Genomic DNA, 22,085 nt, shown 5'->3' with positions numbered 1-22,085 from the left:
AATTTAGACGTGTGATGAAAATATTGTTAAGAATTTGATAAAATAAATTAACGTAAATGAACGAAATAATAGAAAATATTGATAATTTTAGAAAGTCAGCAAGGTACTCTTTTTGTATCTCTAATAAAATTACTTCATCGTTTTCCTTTTTCTACCTCTGGGAACAGCTGGATCGATTTGGCCACGGATTGCGCCACGCGCTACTCCGTCACCTGAGCGCTTCCTACAAGCTGCGCCATAGATGTCGCCGATTGTCTTTTACGCGGCGTGATTTTATTACACGGAGCTCCGCGACAACTTCCCACAGACCGTGGCCGGACATTCCAGTCAAAATTTATCGCGGACATGCTGCAGTCCTGTGCCGCGAGGCACAACCTATACACGTCATACCATCAAACAAATGACCTCATGGAGCGTCTCACTCGCACTCTCACAGACAAGCTCGCGAAATATGTCTCTTCAGACCATAGTGACCGGGACCTCGCTCTACCATTTGTCACATTTGCTTATAATTCGTCGCGCCACGATACAGCCGGTTAATCCCCATTTTTCCTTCTGTTCGGCCGAGTACCAGCGCTGCCGCTCGTCACAACCCTCCCTGTTCACACGGCACCGACCAGTGAATATGCACTTGACGCGATCGCCCGCTGTGCCCACGCAAGGGAAATTGCCCATGAACACCTTCTGAAATCCCAAGAGTCAAAGCCGTTTGTACGACCGGTGACACCGAGAAGTGCACTTCCCGCCTGGTTCTTTGGTGCTTCTATGGTCTCCGTCGCGTCAGGTCGGCCTGTAATAAAAAACTCCTGTCTCGTTGCACAGGCCCATACCGAGTGCTTCGTGCCGTGACACTCGTGACCTACGAGATCGCGCCCCTGACCCCCCCACCTCTTTCCCAGACCAGTTATATTGTGCACGTTACACGACTGAAGCAGTATCAACCTCCCAGTGATTACATTTCGACGCTCCGGGACGTCGCTTCTGCCGTCAGTAGATTAGGCTACATGCGTGCGGTATTTGATTGTTTGAACGAAGGCGCGTGGGCACCATCACTCGAGAAAAGAGGAGGAAGAACGAACTGGGCTCGTGCTGTGAATCTAACCGGTCAGCGCTGCAACCGCTGTTGTAAATATACCCTTTAAATAGTTGCTCGTCTCACTGACTCGTACTTCGCGTAACCATATTTCTAATATTTGTAACATTTTGCATAGTGCGGGAGGAAGGGAAGAGAAAAGTAGAAGGCAGGGAGGTTAACCAGAGTAACGTCGGGTTGGCTACGCTACACCGGGGGAATGAGAAAGGGGACAACAAAGATGACAGGGAGAGAAAGGAGGGAAGGAAAGAAGGAAATTAGCAGTGAGTTCGCCGATGCGTGTGGTCTAATAGAACTTGAATTAGTAGTCACAGACGTTCGCACAAGCCCGTCGTCCTCAAGAAGCGCAAAAACGCCTTCACCGCTTTATGGTGGTGCCGACGAGCAATGGGTGCGGTGTTACAGCAGCACGTGCACAGAAAGCGGCCGAATGTCCTGTTTTTGGATAGCGTTGACAAGTTCTTGTCTTTCTTGGGCATATTGTGGACCGTGGCACAGCAGGTGGTCGATATTTTCTTCGGTGCCGCAGACCTCGTACGCTGCAGGGTCGGCCACTCCAATTAATGTAGAATATGCCTTGGTGAACGCAACTCCTAACCAAAGGCGGCAGAGAAGCGTAGCTTCACGTCGAGGAAGTCCGATTGGAGGTCGGAGTTGCAGTGAGGGGTTTAATCGATTCAGTCGTGTAAGTCGTAAGTTTGGCGAGTTCCACTCGGTCAGTGAGAGACTCCGTGCCAGGTATCGAAGCTGCACTGCGGCGTCCGTCCTCGAAAGCGAAATCGGAACGCTGTGCTCTTCATGATGTGCTGCGCGAGTAGCGCCATCGGCGGAATCATTGATCATTGCCACTGATTTCACGATGGCCAGGTACCCATTGCAAAACAACCTCGTGACCTTTTTGTTGGGCGTGATGGTGAAGTTTCACGATTTCGTATGTCAATTGTTCATGACATTCGAGTCGGAGAACTGACTGAGTGCACTGTAATGCCGGTTTTGAGTCAGAGAACACAGCATATTTTCTAGTTGTTTCACAATGAATGAATTCCAGTGCACGACGCAGAGCCGTTGGTTCTGCCACCGTTGAGGTCGTGACAGGCGATTTCTTGAACCACGGTGTTATTCCTCGCGTTGGTGTAACCATCGCACCACCAAAACTGGAAGACGCAGTCGATCCATCGGTATAGATGTACGAGTGGTTGCTGTACTTTTCATGCAAAAAAAGTTAGCTCAGCTGTTTTAGAACAGGGGTTGGTAGATATGCCTTCTTCTGTAGTCCTGGAATCATATGTACTTGTGGACGGCTCAAACACCACGGAGGGAACACTGGTTTGGCCGCAGGTGCGTACCCTGCAAAGCAACAAAGGATGCCAAAACTGTCAACTCTTTTTTTTTTCTTTTTGCTCGGCCGAACCTACACTGTGGGAATAGCTATGCTGAAACCGCTGGCGGGCCCAAGTGAAGGCATGACTTGCTTTCCGCAGCGGCATTAGCAAGAATGTCCCCCCTCCCTTCTTTCGCTGTTTTCCGTCCTGTACCACGCAGGCGTCCTAGGCCCGACACTGTGCTCTCTTGAGCGGTAAATGGTCTGCAATGTCTGACTCCATAATCGTCGGGAAGCGGCAAGTTGTTGGTATTGTCAGCTGCGTGTAGCGAACCAAATGTTCGGCGTGACAGTTGCGGCCTATCGCAATGAACAGGCTGTTGCCGATTCAGGCAATGAGCCAAGTTCAGTCCTTCAGATCACTTTTCGGACTGTTGGTGTAGGGGCGCGGGCGTGCAATCACGTGCCACTTTACGCATTTCGCCTGCTTTGAGAAGTTATGAAAAATAATGCTCAAGTTATAGCACGTGGCTTTGACATAGCGCAATAACAACTACTGAATGGGTTGTTTTAGGATGCATTTAGTACCCAGTGCTAGCCACGTCCTGAATTCAACAATTATAACATTTTTCAAATAATCACTAATTTACCGGATAATTATCACGCGAAAAATATCTTGGCGATAGTAGAGAGCCTATGACCGCACACTGTAGGTCTAACAATCGTATATTGTAGCGGCTTTTTTGACTGCTTGGCTAAAGTTAGCTGAGGCATCCTCTTTATATTTGTGATCGTCCACATTTATGCTTTGGAGCTTCTTACCATCTTCGTACGAACAGGAGCACGCACCAGAGGCGGAGCATGATGCCGCGAGGAATTTGCTGTTGGGTTCTGCCTCCTGACAAGCTTTCCGGCATTCATCTATCGGACAAGCTGTAAGAAATAGAGAAGTTCATAAAGTCGCCGGCACGACTGGAGTGTACGAAAATTACGCTATTTAAAGAGGAGAAGCCAGGAATCTATGGCAGAAGCCGGGCATCCATCGGCAAGCATCTCTCTAAGACCCCATGCTTGGGCCCTTGTCACATTTTTGAACACTTCGCCTGCAAAGAACGAGTCTGAGTCGTCAAGGCGCTTCGGTTCGTCTACTCAGTGCAGGATATAGCATGATTATTATTCTGTGAATGCTGCGATATTAAGACGCACCATCTTCACGAAGAAACAAATTTTGTGAGGGCGCAGTTGAAAGTGAGGCAGAAGTCTGGCTCCCCTGTGTTTTAACAATGGCGGTGCGGGAACAGGTGGCTGCAGCGACGACTGCCTTCTCAGTGGCGGGATCGTGGTGTGCTTCGAGGTTTCTTTACCGGAAGTAAACAATTAGACATAAAAAGCTTTAGGAATTCAAGGTCGGAGCTTCGACTTATTCACACTAATGATTGCAAGAAAGATTTATAGCCTCTGGCGACCTGTCCGGAGTGGATGCGACTCGACTAAAACGATTTGTCACCCGCGCCCCAGCGATTTACTTTGCACTCCGCGCAAGCACTAACGCGTCGCATGAAGGATAGCAAATTAGCACGCTTAACTTCATTACAAGAAATGTCGTGCTTTATGCAGACTGTTTATGCAGCCTCGCCTATCCACATTCCGCAAACATAAAAAGTAATTGACAGTTAAAACTGTTCAGATTGAATCAGCGACAAACTAATATAACTCGGGAAATATTGGCGGTTCTCTATAAAGAAACAGAAGTTGACGCGCAAAATGTTAAGTGACAACCAGACGGGATAACACGGGGAATGCAGGAGCAGGAAATTCAAGACGATGAGCAAAACGTGAACAAGGTGAATGCAGGAGCCAACGTTTCGACAAGTGGACTTGTCTTCTTCAAGGCGACGTACGCTTTCCTCGCCACAATATATATAGGTGGGCTTCTTCTAAAGGGGAGAGGGTGTGAATTGCGGGAGGGTGCGGAAACGAGGGAAGGTGTGTTAGCGTGTCGAATTGACAGTAAAGGAACGCTGTGCACAAGGCCAAAGCCACGCCCCCCCACCCCGGTCTGTCAACGCACGCGTGTTAGCCGGCGTGTCAAGGGCGTCTGACCCGCCGGCAGCAAAAAAGGAGGGATGGAAAGGAAAAAAAGAAAAGTGGGGGATACGCCAAGAAATCAAACTAAGTGTTGTTGCCTATAGCTTGAAGCTTAGCATAGCGAATAGTTTCTAAAGCTCCCTTTGAAACTTTGAAGCGTACGTCGCCTTGAAGAAGACAAGTCCACTTGTCGAAACGTTGGCTCCTGCATTTACCTTGTTGACGTTTTGCTCAACCAGACGGGATATATTTTGCAGCTTATTTTTGGCATCGCGTATGTCCATTACGCGCTACGCAACGCGCATGCCGCAACATCGAGTGAATTTTGTTCCATGTAGGAAAAAAATGGCAGACGCGCGCAAAAAAAAAATCTTTTTACACCAGCAATGTTTCTACGTGCTAGCGTGTTTGGGCTCACTGGTTTACGTCGCCTGCCTATTATGCTAGAATATCACGTATAATTTAGTACACCCAATGTCGTGGTAAATTCACCGACCATTTATTAGAGTGCAAATGCTATACTTACGTGGTGCTGTGGTTGTGGGTTCTTGCGATGCTGCAATTAAGGAAGACAAAGTAAATGCTTAACACGTTTGTTTTTAGCAGCCGTTTGAAGAGTGGCAGCTGGTGATGTGCTTCGCGAAATAGGCTTAACGTAGGGGTTTGCGGACGACCACTGTGGGCGATACGCACATGTGTTCCATGTTGTGCAGGTGCAGTCACTTGCATTTTTGCCAGCATTTGGCTGTGCAGGGAGCTTGATGAAGTCACTAGCCATTTAATTAAAGCAAAAGTGTCAATATTGCCAGCATTTGTTGGAAGCCGGCATACAAAAATTAGCTGGCAGAGTTTCACGAAACTGTGACCACCCCTACACAGCTGTTTGTCCAGCCAACGCAAAGCTGTCGAGCTGACCATGCGATGAATCGTATTTGTGAGCGGCACAGAGTACTCAAGCCTTCTCTTGGGATAATTAATACACGCATACTTAATATGTACATGCATAAACAATTAGCAAGGGAGCCCTGTAGTTCATAACTGCAACAAGTACTAAGCACGTTATATAGTAGTGTGGTTTTAAGTTTTCTGTTCAATGTTTCCCCTCGAATCTGTATATATGAGCCGCGTAACTCCCAATGTAAAGATCATGACAGCTGGAACAGTGACAGCATTCTACCTGAACGTAGATGTTAGTGATTAGGATCAGATAACGCTAACCTCAATAAAAAAAATTAGAAGTTACACCATCTTGGGGTCAGTACCATTTCACTATGTTTTGCATACTTTTGTTTGAATGGGCGCAAGCAACAAATTATGGAAAGAATCGTAAGTATGCCACGATAAAGTATTTGGCTATTCATATGATGCGTCGAGTAATTAGCTAACGTCTGAATTCGAAAACACCGCAGAATAAAGACTGCTACCGAGAGTTCGGAAGTGGCAAAAAATCGCAAGCCATAATAATAAAAAAGAATTTAGGACTACTTGATTCCTGAACCGAAGTGCGTTACCGCAGAAACTACGTTGAATATTTTTCTGTCTATGCAGCCACCAGGGCTGACGGAGTCAAGCAGGGTTGTCACGCATGCCCACTGAATCATATAGTGAAGTTTAGCCATCTGAAGCTCACGCATGTAGGAAGTAATAAAAAGTCTCGAATAATTTATAAAACCGATCTGACACCTGCAAGCGTTCACGTACGAGCGACGGGAGCATATGTGGTGGCATAAGCTGCTTGAAGCAAGCCACTCCGAGACAACGTCAAGTGCTCTGTCTGCGGCCGCACGGTTCAAAAGATGCCGATTTCTCTGCAACGGAATGGTGGTGTCATCTCTCACGAAACGGCGTGCTTGGCATAGTTGTGATAGATTGCGCCACCGTTCTGTAGCAGCGACGTTGCGTGCTGCCTGTGTGACCATAGGCTAAGCCTTCATCTCTCTAAATTGAGAATCAATCTCGAAAAGACAGCCGAAAGCAGTGCCTTCATAGTGAGCTTCCTTTGAACAGCTTGACATTGAACAGCAACTGTCTTCGTTGCTTTTTATAACTTTTAATTTACTCATACAAATGCAACTACTGGTGTTTGTAATTAAGTGGCCTCATCATATATTGAGCAGCACGTACCCTGTGGCTTGGCACAGTAGCACACGTTATCTTCACAGGTTGCCTTTTTAGGGTCTGCTTCCGGGACTGCCACCTTGCAGTAGTCTTCACATTTTGAAGCTAGACACTCTGAAATGAGAAGCAATTAACGGCGTTAAGAGTTTCGCAAGATGGAAGGACATTATAATTTGTCTTTCCGATATCTGCTGATGCATTGGGGCTTGGGCTTATGATTATTATTTAGCATTCGCAGCTTGAGTTCTGTTTTACGTGTAACAATTTTTCCTAATGGGTACTTGTAAATCACTGGCTGAAAGTGCATTATGTAGGTAATTTCTATTCGAACTTCTCCACTTAACTTTGCAGATTATGTTGGTGCTTAAGCCAGTTCCTGCCTATAATTTTGCCATGTCTTACGGATACATGTCATGATTGCGGACATAAACTATGTGCATGGCTTATCATGACAGCACTCGTCAATCGAATTCACTGCAGTGACAGACACGAGTCTGAATAGAGCTCGTGTTGACCCACCTAACATCAGCAACTCTTGTACTGGACATCACAGTCAAACATTCCCATATTGCGAATGCTTAAATTTATTTGTTATTGTGCGTGGGAAGACAAAAGCAAGGCGTACAGCACGGGATGCCGAGAATGTCTTTTTGCCTTGAACCGACAGTGTAGCAACAATTATGCTGCAACCGCCTGCGGATCAAAGTCGGCGCCCTGGGGGCCAGGAACCCCCCTACTCGAAGACAGTAGCAATCGCCCCCTTTCGCATTTTCTCATCTGTACCACGTTCCAGATCTCGGACCTTAGCCGGGAAAGTGAAGAGTAGGGTTGAAGATTAATATGTGAACGCTAATGGTCAAGCTAAGGGTATTTCGTGATTGGCAGTCAGCCTCTAGAATATGCACAAGAGTATGCTTACCTAAGCCAATTAGCCGTAGGGGACCCTAATCACGAGCAGAAAATTTACAGAAGAATAGAAATGGGCTGGGAGTCCTGCGGGTGTACGAAGTTATGACTGCAGCTTACTTCTATCCTTGAAGAAAGAAATTATACAATCATTGCATTCTGCCGGTAATAAAATATGGGGCATAATTATTGAGGGTATAAAAGACACTTGAGAAAACCTAACTCCTTCCTTGCTTGGCCTAAAGAAATCGACAAACTTGATCGACAGTTCTTATACACGGGGCTAAACATTTCCGCATGAATTCTACTAGCAACGCCATGCACTGTTCGAAATGATGGCTGAACTTTTACTGCGTGCTGGTTTGACAAATTTTGGCATGCTGGGGGATATCTGTAAAGATAATATTCGAATGTGGATATCGTCGAAGCTATACACGAGTGGTCCAAGCACTTCATCAATAAAATGACGCAGAATATGCCCTTTGGTCGACTTGGCAGCATAACTTCTAAGTGACAGCAGTAGTGAAAACACAGAAGCTTCTGTCGGGTTGTCTGAGTTTCCAATCCGACGTCTAGACTGTCTACGTGGTGATTAAAAAAACTATAAATCCTTACGAGTGCGTGTTATTTTGATAATTGTGTTCGACTAATGTCAAGTGCAATCTAACCTTCCCAGCAGCGCATTGCTATTATTCATCAGCGTGTCGACAGCGTATCTGCAAATTATTACGAGCGCACTTATCAATCATTCGTGTGCAGTTTTCGCTCTCACAAGAGCATGCAGTCCCTTTCACACCGACATTCGACCAAAGCTTGACTAGCAGTCTAATATATATTATACACATTGAACACCACCTGTGCAAGTGTCCTTATTCATTATTGTAAAATATTGTGCAACACCTAACATTACAGTGCAGCACTGTACATGAGCAAAACAATGCACGCTGAGACTCCAGCGCCACTTGAATGCACACTACACCACCTTGCTTGCAGACCAAAGCTGATTGAAATCAATAATCATATATGATGAGGCTTCTGAACGCACTCTGACCTGACAACCACTGCTTCGTAAGCCTGATAACCATGTGCCTGCTGCAATGAATAAAAAGAAATGCTCCCTGTTCAACAGAAACTTATGAGTGCTCACGTTTGCGAAGCTTATGCTTTTCGACATAGCATGGACACCACTGCGGGTAGTATTTACGCTAACGAATCTGCATATTTGTTTTATTTTTGCGTGATCACCTTTATAGAAGTTTGGAAATAGCAGCCAGGAGCATGTATTGTATTTTTATTATTTTAAAGAATCTCGGTATTTCTACAACAGATAGCAAAAAATTACTTTCAGTTATGCTCCCTGAGGCTTCATCGAATTTTAACATAAGAATTCTTGAAATTTGTCTGAGCAATGATTATTGATTTACATTCATCGGCTGCACCAAGGATACCGCCATTATTTTATGCGTCACGGTATGCGTTGAAACTGCTACGTTTTGAAGTATAACGTTGCAACAAAATCACCGAAAGTTAGCGCATTTCTGGCATTAGGAAAGCGTGAAGGTCTGCGCAATGTGCAATGGAACGGAAAATGTTAGGTGAAATAACGTTAAGCGACAGGAAGACAGTGTAGCCTGTATTCGAGAGCAAATAAGAGTAGCCGATATCCTGGTTTATGTTATGAAGAGAAATGAAGGTGACGGGCCATGTATTGCGTAGGGTGGATAACCGGTGGTCAACGTATTATAGTTATGGAATGGGTGTCAGAAAATTGGAGGTAATTAGGGGATGGCAGAGGACCATGTGGTGCGATGAAAAGACTAGTAAATTTGTAGGGTCAACTTGGAATCAGCTAGCGCAAGACAGGCGCAATTGGAGGTCCTTGGCAGAGACCTTCATACTGCAGTGGACATAAAAGTAGATCACCATGTTCCATCTATATTCAACACAAGTGACCTCTCTCGGCCTATTTACCGGTTTATCCGTTATGCTACCCGGGGTCTACTTCTGGCTGGAACACTGCTTCTTGCCAGAACTCTTCAATGTAGTAACTGAATGAAGTAGTTCGAATTCACTTAATGGACGAATAATCAGTATGTATTCCATATTGACTACTTGCAAGAAAACGTAGCATTGCGCAATATAAGTTGCCAGAACCCTGGAACTTCGTGCAAATATTGTCACGAACAGTGGCGAAGACAAAAACGTTGTAGTGGGGCTGGTTCAGAGTCTCTCCTGTCGGACTGAAAGGGCTGCTAAAACCAGCCTTCACTAGCCAAATGCTAGCCGTTTACGGTGGATATTTTTAGTGGAGGGTGCAGGCTCTATTCCACCTGGCCCTGGATCTTCGGAGTGGACGGCAAGTTCGACCCACCACCATGACCGAAGACTACGCCGTCGCCGGAGCCCGCGCCCACGCCTCCGGCAACCATGGTCCGGTCGCATACCCTCGATTCCTGCACATTTTGTGGTACCGACAACAGTGACGTCGACGATTGGCTCCTATTTTACGAGCGCGTCAGTAAGCACCACAGGAGGAATGAGACGCTAATGCTCGCCAACACCATTTTATACTAACGGGGCACAGCTCGTGTGTGCTTCAAGACGCACGAAGAGGAACTGACGAGTTGGGACGTATGCAAGGAGAAGATGCGCGAATGTTTTGACCGATCGGTCGTACGACAAATGACGGCCCGCTACGAATTCGCGGCAAGAACTCGGGCGTCGACAGAATTGTACGTCGCCTATATCCAAGACGCGCTAGCCTTGTGCCGTACCATTGACAAAGACATGCCAGAGGCGGACTAAGTCGGGCATGGGCTGAAAAGCATAGCTGACGATACTTTCAACATACTCATGTGTAAGCACTGCAGCACGGTTGACTCCATCATAACAGAATGCCGTTGGTTTCAACAAGCGAAAAGCAGGCGCATAACTCACCGGTTTACGAGACTCCGGAACATGGCTGCCAGATGCTCATGGAAAGATTCCGTGACCCCCCATCCGTCCTCGATGCCTACCAACCTAACCAGGATTGTTCGCCAGGAGCTCGAAGCCATGGCTGCAGCCGCTTATGAGGCACCTGCTCACGACCATTTGGTGACAATGTCTCTCATTCAAGCCTTCAACCGTAAAGAGTTTGCAAATATGGGCATGCCACAAGCCACCTGTCACGCCCCTCAGCCCATGCGCGCTTCTGGTCTTCAGACTGAACAGTACACCGCCCCTCTTGCTGTTGCTGCCGCTTCCGCTCCCCGATTCGCAAACCGCTACAGAAACCCATCTGAGTGGAGGGCGCCAGACGATCAACCAGTCTGTTTCTCTTGCTCTCGCGTCAGCCATATTTCACGCCACTGCCACAATCGTCGGTATTACCGAGCGAGCTTACACGCTGACCGCCGCCAGTATCCTGGCCCGTCTTCTAGCACATCCCTTCTCGACGACCACCTTCCGGCCCGTGAACCTAACCGTTTGTCTCCGCATTTCGCATCAACGTTCGCCGATATTGCCGCTCCAGGACACTGGTCTAGCCGACCGCCGTCACCTCAGAGTCGCCAATCGCGCTACCCTCAGCGCCGTCGCTCTCCCTCCCTCGCGCATTCTGGCCAACACCCGGGAAACTGGCCTGTGCAGCTCCGGGAGGTGAGGCTACATTGACGACAAGGACCGAAAACCGTCTATTGACCCCCTCTTCATGACGGAATTTGCTCGGTGCTCTCGTCGACGGTGTGACCGTTACTGCTCCCATTGATACTGGTGCCCACATATCTGTTATGAGTAATACGCTCCGGCGCCGCCTACGAAAAGTGCTGACACCTGCCGTCTCTCCTACTGTGCGAGTAGCTGATGGTGCCAGAACACCGGTTCTTGGTATGTGCACTGCGAGCGTTAATGTTGCCGGCCAGCGCACTTCAGTTCTCTTCACTGTTCTCGACGCTTGCCCACATGATGTCTTTCTCGGTATTGACTTCTTGACCGCGCACTCTGCCTTCACCGATTATTCTACTGGCATTTTGCGGCTCGAACTGCCATTGTGTTCTGGCGACGCCGCATCACGCAACAGTTGACTACGTTCTGTGGAGTTTCTACGACTACCTGCTCAGGCTGCTACCTACGTCCCTCTGTCACCGTTTCACCCAGTTCCTGATGGTGACTATGTGGTCGCTCCCCTGACAGATCTGATCCTCTCGCGCAACATCGCACTTCCTAACACTATAATGGTTGTTGCCAACAATAGAACTATTCTTCTGGTCGTCAACTTTTCTGCTTCGACCCATATTCTTCCCCAAGAAATTTCACTAGCCGAACTGTCACCGCTAGAACAATGTACAGTTTCCCCATTTGTTGATGACGATGAGACCGTGCCCCAACCTTCTATTCCGGCGCCAACTAAGGCTCTTTTAAACAAAATGATATGCCCTACTTCTTGCCTTCCCAAAGTGAAGCACTCCGTGCTGTCCTATTTTCTTACCTTCACGTTTTTTTTTTTTTATGTTGAGAACAGTCCACTAGGCCGTACACATGTCGTGGCCCACTACATCGTCACTGGAGACGCCATTCTTTTTCACAAGCACCGTTACGAAGTGTGTCACTCTGAGCGCCAACTCATTCAAAAGGGGGTACAGAAAATGCTTGACAAAGATGTGATAGAGCCTTCCTCTACCCCTTGGGCATCCCCTGTGCTGCTTGACAAAAAGAATAAAGCTGGCAGTTTTGCGTCGATTATCGCCATCTGAATCGGTCAACGAAGAAGGATGTGTATCTTCTCCCTCGAAGTGATTATGCGCTCGACTGCCTCCATGGCGCCAGATATTTCTCATCGCTAGATCTCCGCTCGGGATACTGGCAAATAGCCTTCGATAACCGCGACCGCGATAAGACCGCTTTCATCACACCCAACGGCTTCTACCAATTTAAGATCATGCCTCTTGGGTTGTATAACGCTCCTGCAACTTTCCAGCGCATGATGGACACTCTTTTACGCGGTGTTAAGTGGTCGACTAGTCTTTGTTATATGGACGAAGTCATTGTTTTCTCGCCCAGCTTTGAAAGCCATCTTTCTCGTCTGTCGGCCATTCTCGACATATTTCGCCCGGCTGGCTTCCGGCTCAATTCCTCTAAGTGCACCTTCGGGCGCCTCCAGACCAAATTACTTGGACACCTAGTTGATGCTATGGGTGTCTAACCAAACCCTGACAAAGTCCGTGCCGTCCGTGAGTTCCCGGTTCCGTGGTCAACGCATGAAGTACGCAGCTTCCTTGGGCTCTGCTCTTACTTTCACCGCTTTGTTCTCAACTTCGCATGACATTGATCGACCCCTCATGTACCTCCACAGAAAGGATGCGACCTTTTCTTCTGGCGCGGACCAAGCGACTTTCTTTGCATCGTTGATTTCTGCCTTCACATCACCACGTGTACTTCCTCATTTTGACCCAGCTGCTAGAACAGAGCTTGGCTTAGCTTACATCAACGCCGAAACATGGAACGGAGCTAACGGGCGATAGCGCATGCTAGTCGTCTCCTGTCACAGTCAGAAAAGAATTACGCTGTTACTTACTAAGCGGGAGTGCCTAGCTCTCGTCTTGGCTGTCGCGAAATTCCGTCCGTACCTATGTGGAGGGCCGTTCGTCGTCATAATAGACCATCATGTGCTCTGCTGGCTCTCCACACTTAAAGACCCCACAGGGAGGCTCGGCCGCAGGAGTACACGTTCTCGGTTGTGTACAAATCAGGCAAGTTACACACTGAAGTCGACTGCCTATTCCGTCACCCCGTTGAATCATCCGACTCAACTGAAACAGACCTCGACATATACGTCTTCGCAATCACGGACTTGACCCATATGGCCGACGAAGAACGTAGTGATTCATGGTAACCCTCTCTTATAGACCGTCTGCAATCCAGCACCCTCGACTCTTCACTCAACATGTTCTTGCTTCAGGGTAATGTTCTTTACCGGCGCAACATGCACGCCGACGGCGCAGAATTCCTGCTAGTTGTCCCGCGTCATCTACGCAGAGATGTCTTAGTCCAGTTTCATGACGCCCCACCTTCCGGGCACTTAGGCGTCTCGAGAACTTATGATCGCATACGACGACGTTTCTTCTGGAAGGGCCTTTATCGCTCCGTTCGCCGCTACGCAACATCTTGTGACCTGTGTCAGCGCCGCAAAAAAACCTGCGACTCAACCTGCTAGTCTCCTTCAGCCAATTGACATTCCAACCGAGCATTTTTATCAAGTGGGCCTAGACTTACTCGACCCCTTTCCATTTTCCACGAAGGTCAACCAATGGATTACAGTCGCTACAGGCTATGCCACGCGATATGCGTTTACCCGAGCGTTGCAACCAACTGCGTCGCGGACGTAGCCGGCTTCCTACTGTACGAAGTCATCCTCCAACATGGTGCTCCACATCACCTACTCACAGATCGCGGTCAGTACTTCCTGTCTCGTGTGGTTGACGATCTACTTCGATCATGTGCTACTCATCACAACTTCACCACCTCATATCAGCCTCAAACCAATGGACTCACCGAACGCCTCAACCGTACCGTGACCGACAGGCTTTCCATGTACGTTTCTGTTGATCACTATGATTGGGACGTTGCCCTTTCGTTCGTCACATTTGCACGCAACCCATCGCGTCTTGACATCCTCATCATCCTCCTATCGTCTCTTTGACCGCCATCTTTTATTACACTTTGAGACCTGGCTCCCTCTGATCCTGCGTCCACGTACACGACTTGCTATGCGCAAGATTCCATCACGCGTGCGCTCGTCGCGCGCACAGTAGCCCGGACTAGGCTCTTGTCATTGCAGACCGCACAAAAGTCCATTTATGATCGTCGAAACCAGGATGCTGCTTTTTCACCGGGCTGTCTCGTCTTTCTCAGGCTCCAATGTCGTCGTGTCGGCTTCTTTGAAAATTTAATGTCGCGGTGCGTCGGGTCCTACCACGTGCTGCGCCAGGATACTCCTGTCACCTATGAGATAACTCCCATGGCATCCACTTCATCGACGGCCACACCACGAAGTTACATGGTACATGTGCCCCGCCTCAAGCGTTACAAATGTGCCAACCCATTTTGAACACAACCAGCACCGGGACGGTGATTCATCGGCCCGGCATAATGTCACGAACAGTGTCGAAGTCAAAGACGAACAAGTGGGGCTAGGTCATAGCCTCCCCTTTCGGACTAAAAGGGCAGCTGCCTGTATGTCCTGTGCTGTCTTCACTAACCAAGCGCTAGCCGTTTACTGTCGATTAAATACTCCCCGTAACAATATCTAACAACCCGAACGAAACAATGTTACAGTTTTGCTGATGTAATGTTTTAGTGTTTTGAGTGAGAATGATGTCTGTTCCACAAATCCTGAAAGAGCTTGGTGAGCCAGGTCTCAACATAGCGCCTAGAAACGACTGAAGAGGTTGTTTTAGAACGCAGTAACAGTTTTCGCAGTGGCAGTCATGCCCTGAATCCAACGCTATAAAACTTGTTTATTTACCTTCTCTAGTTAGCCGTATAACTAGCTATTAAGCATTATGTTTGCGGCTAAACAAGAGATATGACCAGACACAGTGTGTGTTATAATCATATATTGTACTAGTTTCTTCAGCCGCTTGGCTGAAGCTGGCTGTGACATCCAAATGACAAACTTTCTTTGTGTGTCTCTTTCAGCCTAAGCTTGATATTTTTTTTTTTTTTCATGTTTTGAGGCTAGACACTCTGAATTGTGAGGCAACGTATGCGGATAAGGCAGGCGTTGTGCTTCAAAGTTTTTCTGCTATCTTCGAGTTTTACTTGGTTTTCGCTCTTCTCTTTTCTTTTTCATTCCCTTCTAAGCTTTATAAGCCGCCATTCACGAAATAAACATTTCATGTCGTAATCTGTTTTTGTCCCGGCTTTAGCACCGTTTGCTGTGAAATCATGCACCAACAACTAGTAGATATCACCTAGTCGCCTCATTGCTTGCTGTTGTTCATTTCGTTCCGTTCATCATAATAGAAGTGAGCAGGGTGCTGGGTAGCTGTAAGTGGACGGCTATCTCATCAACTTCTTGTGAAACATTTTGGGTGTTGCAAAACTTAGGTATAGCCGAAAGTTCCCTCTCTAACAGTGAGCATTGAAACAGTCTAACTTGTTTAAGAATAATACACCTTTGGGGTTCCTAGTGTGTTTAGTTACGATGTTGGCGCCGTCTAATCGTCTTAATACTGTTTTAATTATATCATTGTTTATGTTGGTCCTGTATCTATGTCCGCTCTGTGCCTCATGTGTTTATTATTGAACCACTTATTTCTCTCCCTATATCACAGTTGCCTACAACTCCGTAACACAGAGACGTCTTTTAAAAATCTTTCTTTAATTGCCATTTCCGCTTGAGCCTATCAAGGCCTGCGGTATTTAGTAAATAAGGTAAATACATAAACAAGGTTGTACAGGTTGTCCCATATCGGCAACCGTCTGGAAACGGCAAGTTGGCGGTGTTGGCTTATGCTTATCGCGATTTGAGTGACCACGTGACAGTCGCAGCCTATCGTAATAGTCAGTGGGTTGCCGATTCAGGCAGTGAGTGGACTTCGTTCCTCCAAATCATTTTCGCGACCGCCGGTGTCGTGGCACGCCGACGCGCGATCACCTGGCACATTTAGTATTTCGCGTGCGGAGAGAAAAAAGAATTAGGCGGAACATAGCGCCTAGAAACGACTGAAGAGGTTGTTTTAGAACGCAGTAACAGTTTTCGCAGTGGCAGTCATGCCCTGAATCCAACGCTATAATACTTGTTTATTTACCTTCTCTAGTTAGCTGTATAACTAGCTATTAAACATTATGTTTGCGGCTAAACAAGACATATGACCAGACACAGTGTGTGTTATAATCATATATTGTACTAGTTTCTTCAGCCGCTTGGCTGAAGCTGACTGTGACATCCTGTATAAGAATTGGATCTGGAATGACAATCAGTTTTTGCATTATATTTTGATCTCCCACTTTTATGCTTTTGGAGCTCCTTACCATCTTCATACGAGCAAGAGCACATGTCAGACTCCGAGCATGTGACAGCGAGCACCGTTCTGTTGGGTTCTGCCTCCTGACAAGCTGTCCAGCAAGGATCTATAGGACAATCTGGAAGGAAAAGGGAGGTTCATGAACTCGCCGGCAGGACTGGAGTGTACGAAGAGGCATGTGATTGATCAATTTATAATGAACTGAAGCGTTCAAGGCTTTATAATGTTTTGTAGGGAGCAAAAGGAAAGGGTGAGGGCCGAGCAGGATGGTGGCTCGGTCTCGCGCGCGTAAGGCAGGAAAGCGGGGACGAAGCGCGCTGTCATCCATCGCGCGCTAGCTAGCAAGGGAGGGGATGGGGGAGGGGTGTTCTACTCCATCGGCGCCTGCGGTTGGCGCGCTGAACACGGCCGCGTAGGCCTTGAAAGCGATTTTACGAGGATACGGAATCTAAGCGCGCCGAGGGATGATAGCTTCAGGTACGCTGTATTCGCGCGGCTTAGTTCACGTTGGAGCGAGAGGCAGCACGAAGGGTAATTCGCTAGCTGATGCCGCCGCACTTCCCCACGCTAGCGCTCTGACAGTGGGTGACTGAGGTCATCGAGTGAGATGCGTTTGCCCGTGCGTGCGTGACACCATCCTTGTTAATTTAGTTAGTAAACGAATGCCTACAAGCTTATACTGGCGTTAAAACCACTACCTTTACTTCGTATAGCTGAATAATAATTTGCTATCACTATAGATTCTTCGCCTTTCGGGCGAAACTGCGACATTTTTCGTTTGAAGTTTTCGCTTAGCGACCAATCTCCCGGAGGCCGGGGTAACGACGACTGGCAATTTCTTGTCGTTGGCGTCGTTGGCAAGAGCGCCGGCCGATTGTGTGCGGTATAATTTGCACTGGTGTGCCGTATCGGCGTAGTTGTCGGCGTGTTATGGCACGTTTGGCCTAACAGCAGCTCAAGCACGATAAACACAGAGACAGGAATACGTACCGGACGGCGCCATTACAGTCGTCTTCTCGTCTCTGTGTTCATCTTGCGCTGTTTGGCCAACCACGAACTCGTACACACTGTCCCAACCTTCTGTTCTTGTAGCGCGGTGGTGGTATATCGGTGTCTTGAGTGATTCTGTCTAACGACGACTCGGTCGTTCGTCAGCATCACTGTCAGCATCAGTCTCGTGCTCGCCCAAAGCGAGGGCGGTCACACATAAGGCGATCGTGGTCGCACCTGGCAGCTACTGGGAAGACTCTGCGACAATACTGAATTGTAGCAAACGCGTAGCTACATTGCATGCCAGCGGGTGCTAAGCCGGACGAAATACGCTGCAAACAACTCGACAATGCGTCGTGCTTCTCGACATTACACGCTGCATATCAACAGTGCAGTTGGTGCCGGTAGGAGCAGTTTCGAGACCGCATTCTGAACAACCGATTTAGGCTTCGCAGAGCTCGGCAGCTTCTGTACTAGGCGAACTGGCTCCTACACTTTTTATTGCAATGCAAAGCTCCAGTATTGTTACGGGAAGATGTTGAGCCAAGGGGCGAGCCACAACAAATATGAGGGGATCGAGACGCAACACCTCGTCCTCTTGTTCACTTCACTTGGACAGTTTGTTCGACTTTGGCAGTATTACTGACTCAGAACAATGTATGTTGGAAGACCGTGTCGTGGTCCCTTTAACTCTACTGCATATGAATGCAAACATGTGCCTTAGGAAAAAATAACATCCGAATCTATGATCTTACTTTATATGCATACAAAACAAATCATCATGTGCTCTTTAGTAGTTTATTTACTAAAAGTTGCAGTGTGCACAGTACGGTTCACTGTTGAAGGGAACACTTAGCTCCTAGTAAAGCCAGTATAAAAAAATCCTGCTTTAGCGAGGAAAACAAGGGCAGAATACGCAAAAGTGTGACATGCAAGGAGATAGTTATTGATTTAGGTCATATTTGTGATGTTGTCGGTAGCTGAATGTGACTGGGTGCTCTCTTTAAAAGTCGGTTTTGTTGTAATTTGTCTTTATTTATCTGCAATTTGCATGTGGTTTTTCTTTCTCATTGACAAACCCATTTATTGTCACATCCGCGTCGCGTGCAGCTAAATTTAGTGATGTCTAAAATGAAACAGTCTTACCGGTGCACTGCGGTTCTCCTGTTGAAAAGTCGCATGATTTTCCAAGTTTTTTGCATACTTTCGTCTCTTCTTCGTTACATTTTGCTCGCTTTTTGGCTGTCGCGATGCACGGAGGAAGAAAAAGAAATTGCAAAGTTAATCGCAGCATGCAAACTGCGAGAGAAAACGATGACTTCGCGCGGCTTTATTGTGATCATTTTTTTTTTCAAGTTTAATGATCCGGGCTACGATCGTGCATTCGGTAAAGAATAATTTGCATGCCATAGCTGAGATACACCGAAGTAAGAAGTATCCTGACGAGAACTGTGGGTCAAAATTTAGCCGAGCATAGCCAACGAATCCAGCAGACAAAGGTCGGTTGCAGAAAAAGAAAACAATATACAGTCTAGCCCGGTTATAACGAAGTCGGCGGGAATCGGAAATCACTTTGCTATATCCGCTATTTCGTAATATGTGGACTATGAAAAAAAATGCAAACATGGGAATGGGAAATTGAAATCCCTTCGTTATAACCGCTATTTCGCTATAAGTGGCTTCGTTATAACCGGGCTAGACTGTATCTGGCGTAATAGCTTAACAGCTATAGCGTTGCGCTACTGACCTCCCGAAGTCGCGCATTCAATCTAGGCGGCGGCAGGCGCCATTTTGAGGGGGGCGAAGTGTATAGGAGCTCCTGTACACTTAGTTTATGTGCACGGTAAGGAGCCTCAGCAGGTCAAAAATTAATTCAACGTCCGACGTGCCGCATAATCCGATCGTGGCTTCGGCGCGCAACACTGTAAAAGTGGGACTTTTTTTTTTTGAAAGAAGCAATATGCACACGAATAATCAGGCAAGAATCGTAGAGTAAATGCAGGAGTTTAAAATGAGATGCAGAGATAGGAACAAAGATATCAGTTCTGTGAGTTTTCTATTAAATGCATTAAGGGCGGTATGCGTGGTTTTCATTGAGATGGCAGCACGTTCATAAGTGGCATGCATAAACACCCTGCAATTTTAGTAATTAGCACGTCTTTTGGGTTAGAGAGAAGTGCCGTGCTTCTGCAGAGAGCCTATCGCATCGTAATATTCACAAGGCTCATATAAGAGAAACAAGGAAAGCACAAATAATGTTTTACAGGACTACACATAATGAGCAGTAACTTAGTTTTACTTCAGCATAACTATTGCTTCGAAATTTTTGCATTGATATTATAAAATTATATCCGCTGGGGACTTGAGATATAGTGGCATAAACTAAAGACAAACGCGTGTTGGCGGTAGTCTAGCTCAGTTCTATGAAAGAGAAACTGGCCTCGCAGTCTATTGTATCTCAATTTTATCAAAGGCACGGAAAGAATTATGAATTTTTTAATGTGTTTTAGTGTTGGCTTTGATACTCTGGCTATACTTCACTTATTGTATACGAGTCAAAGGCAAGAAAGAAGAGGATACCTCTGTGCAAGGAATGTTGTTGTGGCATATGAAGGAGGATGCGAATAACCTGCGCGTACGTGAACATTTGTGACATTTACATTTCGACTCAATATATAGTCGTGCTCTCGTAATGTACCGTGATTAATTAGTAAGCCCGCAAGCCAGCATTACCGAGAGCAAGGGATGTCGTTGGGCTTTACAAGTATTTTTGCACTCTTCACCGTTTCCGTGAAGAATGGCTCTAGGACACGTGAATTTCCGAATTTGGAAGTCTGAACAGAGGAATAGAGACATCGATTCGCAATATACCTGGTGCGAATTCAGCCGTTAGCCGGGTGGTTTTTCGTAATGAACTCCGCTGCGCTAACCGGAATGCTTTTTTCTTTTCACTCAGTGCTCTCAAGCGGGCAATAAAGTTCGCTATGAGTGAAGCAGCGAACAGAATCGAGACGCCTTTGTTATTGGCGAACGACCAGACTGAGCCGCAGAGCACGGTCTTGGGGTTAATTCGGAAGTATTAGGAGACTCTACCTCCATTCCGTGTCAAGTGAAAATTATCATCAGTTGTCGTAAACTACTCATCAACAAGAAACACTGCATCATTCTTTTCCGCAGAACACAATTAGGGATATAAATGTTACGATTCGCTGTTCCCGAGTTTAGAATCATAACCATGTTTTATGTAGTTACTTATATGTAATTTATAGGTGGAGTTACAAAGAAGATATTCCTAAGGACAAGACTGTGATTGGGCCTCCTTATTAATAACTTGCTCCAGCGTTGAGCTGTCTGTACCCCGCTTGAGATTAGGAAAGCACTGCTACTGCAAATTAAGATCTGGTGTCGATCTTGGCGTCAAGAAAATTATGTACGCTTATACGGTAGTTCGTGCAATGAGCATTTATATTATATCTAGAGTTACGTGAAACTTCATGTATAGTTTGCCTTCCTGTATATTTTTTTAGCGGTGCCATATAATATTGCTATCGTGCAGTCATTTTTAGTGTTCTTGCTTGCGAGCTCATGTCTTTGTTGTGTCCTATATGTCATGGAGGATTCATTTCATAAGGCACGACAGTCATTTTTCTCCCGAGCCTATACCCTGATTCTTTATAGACAATTAATCTTGAAACTTTAGTTTACGGCTGCATACAAGAGCATCCCTCTCCAAAATCACGATTCAGCCCTGCGCTGTGTAAATTGAACCCTTAATAAATTTCAACATTTCCAAAATCTCACCGTCTAATTGTCATCGACTCCGTTTCTTTTTGAGATCCACCTTGTTAGTTCAAAAGGCCAACCATGTAAAATGCGTCACACACACGTCTTTGGTGTCGCGTAGCCGAACATGCGCTTCGGCAGTCTTTTCACCCCATGTCAGACGCAAGTTACTATTGTCTGTGTATGTACTGCGATCAGTAAGTAGACAAACCGCACTTGGCCCCAGCAAGTGCAGGGTCGTCACGGCTTGTAGAATGCGTGCGGTGACACCGATAAGCACTATGCTGAAACATGTACGACCGACTTGTCACAACCTTCAGAAGCTATAAGCGTCCGCTTGCTGGCAGTTCTCTGTGCCATCCTCAGATGGAAAGAGGACTTGGGGCGCTATAACGTAAATCTATTCCAAACTTTTCTATTCCAATTCTGCAATCAAGCCACTGCGATTGGTCAAAAACTTTTTTTGGAATACCCCGACTTCACCTGTCTCTCACGCGACGTCACGAAAACCGCAATAGCTCGCCATCTGATATCACGTGTACACACTGATTATGCATAATTTGACCGAACAAAACAAACATAGTTATTTCTGACTCGACGCATTTTCGCTATTAGCCCTCGACTATTGGTCAAAAGTTTTCGGGCTGCACCCACTTCACGTGCATCTCACGCGACGTCACAAAACCGCAAATCTTATGCGTCAAAGTGACGTGTACGGGTTAACGATGCATTAATATTCCGAACAAAAGTGAATTTTTTTGGAATAGCCGCAGGCTGC

At 46.7% G+C, this 22,085-nt stretch overlaps 1 protein-coding gene across 5 annotated transcripts in view; it reads right to left on the bottom strand.

The window, feature by feature from the left end:
• The window catches only part of LOC126529308 (uncharacterized), a 157,496-nt gene that overhangs the window by 16,195 nt on the left and 119,216 nt on the right, over positions 1-22,085 (bottom strand). For all 5 annotated transcript variants that reach the window (XM_055069764.1, XM_055069758.2, XM_055069763.2 and 2 more), the window contains 5 exons: positions 18,671-18,766; positions 16,542-16,652; positions 6,627-6,734; positions 5,029-5,058; positions 3,237-3,347 (listed from right to left, as the gene is read on the bottom strand). In XM_055069764.1, the coding sequence (XP_054925739.1) occupies positions 3,237-3,347; positions 5,029-5,058; positions 6,627-6,734; positions 16,542-16,652; positions 18,671-18,766 (456 nt within the window). The remainder of the gene's footprint in view (positions 1-3,236; positions 3,348-5,028; positions 5,059-6,626; positions 6,735-16,541; positions 16,653-18,670; positions 18,767-22,085) is intronic.

The sequence above is a fragment of the Dermacentor andersoni genome, chromosome 8, assembly GCF_023375885.2.
Source record: "Dermacentor andersoni chromosome 8, qqDerAnde1_hic_scaffold, whole genome shotgun sequence".
Classification (NCBI taxonomy): Eukaryota; Metazoa; Arthropoda; class Arachnida; order Ixodida; family Ixodidae; genus Dermacentor; species Dermacentor andersoni.
The sequence above is the reverse complement of the archived record's forward strand: the minus strand, read 5'-3'. Positions and strand labels throughout refer to the sequence as shown.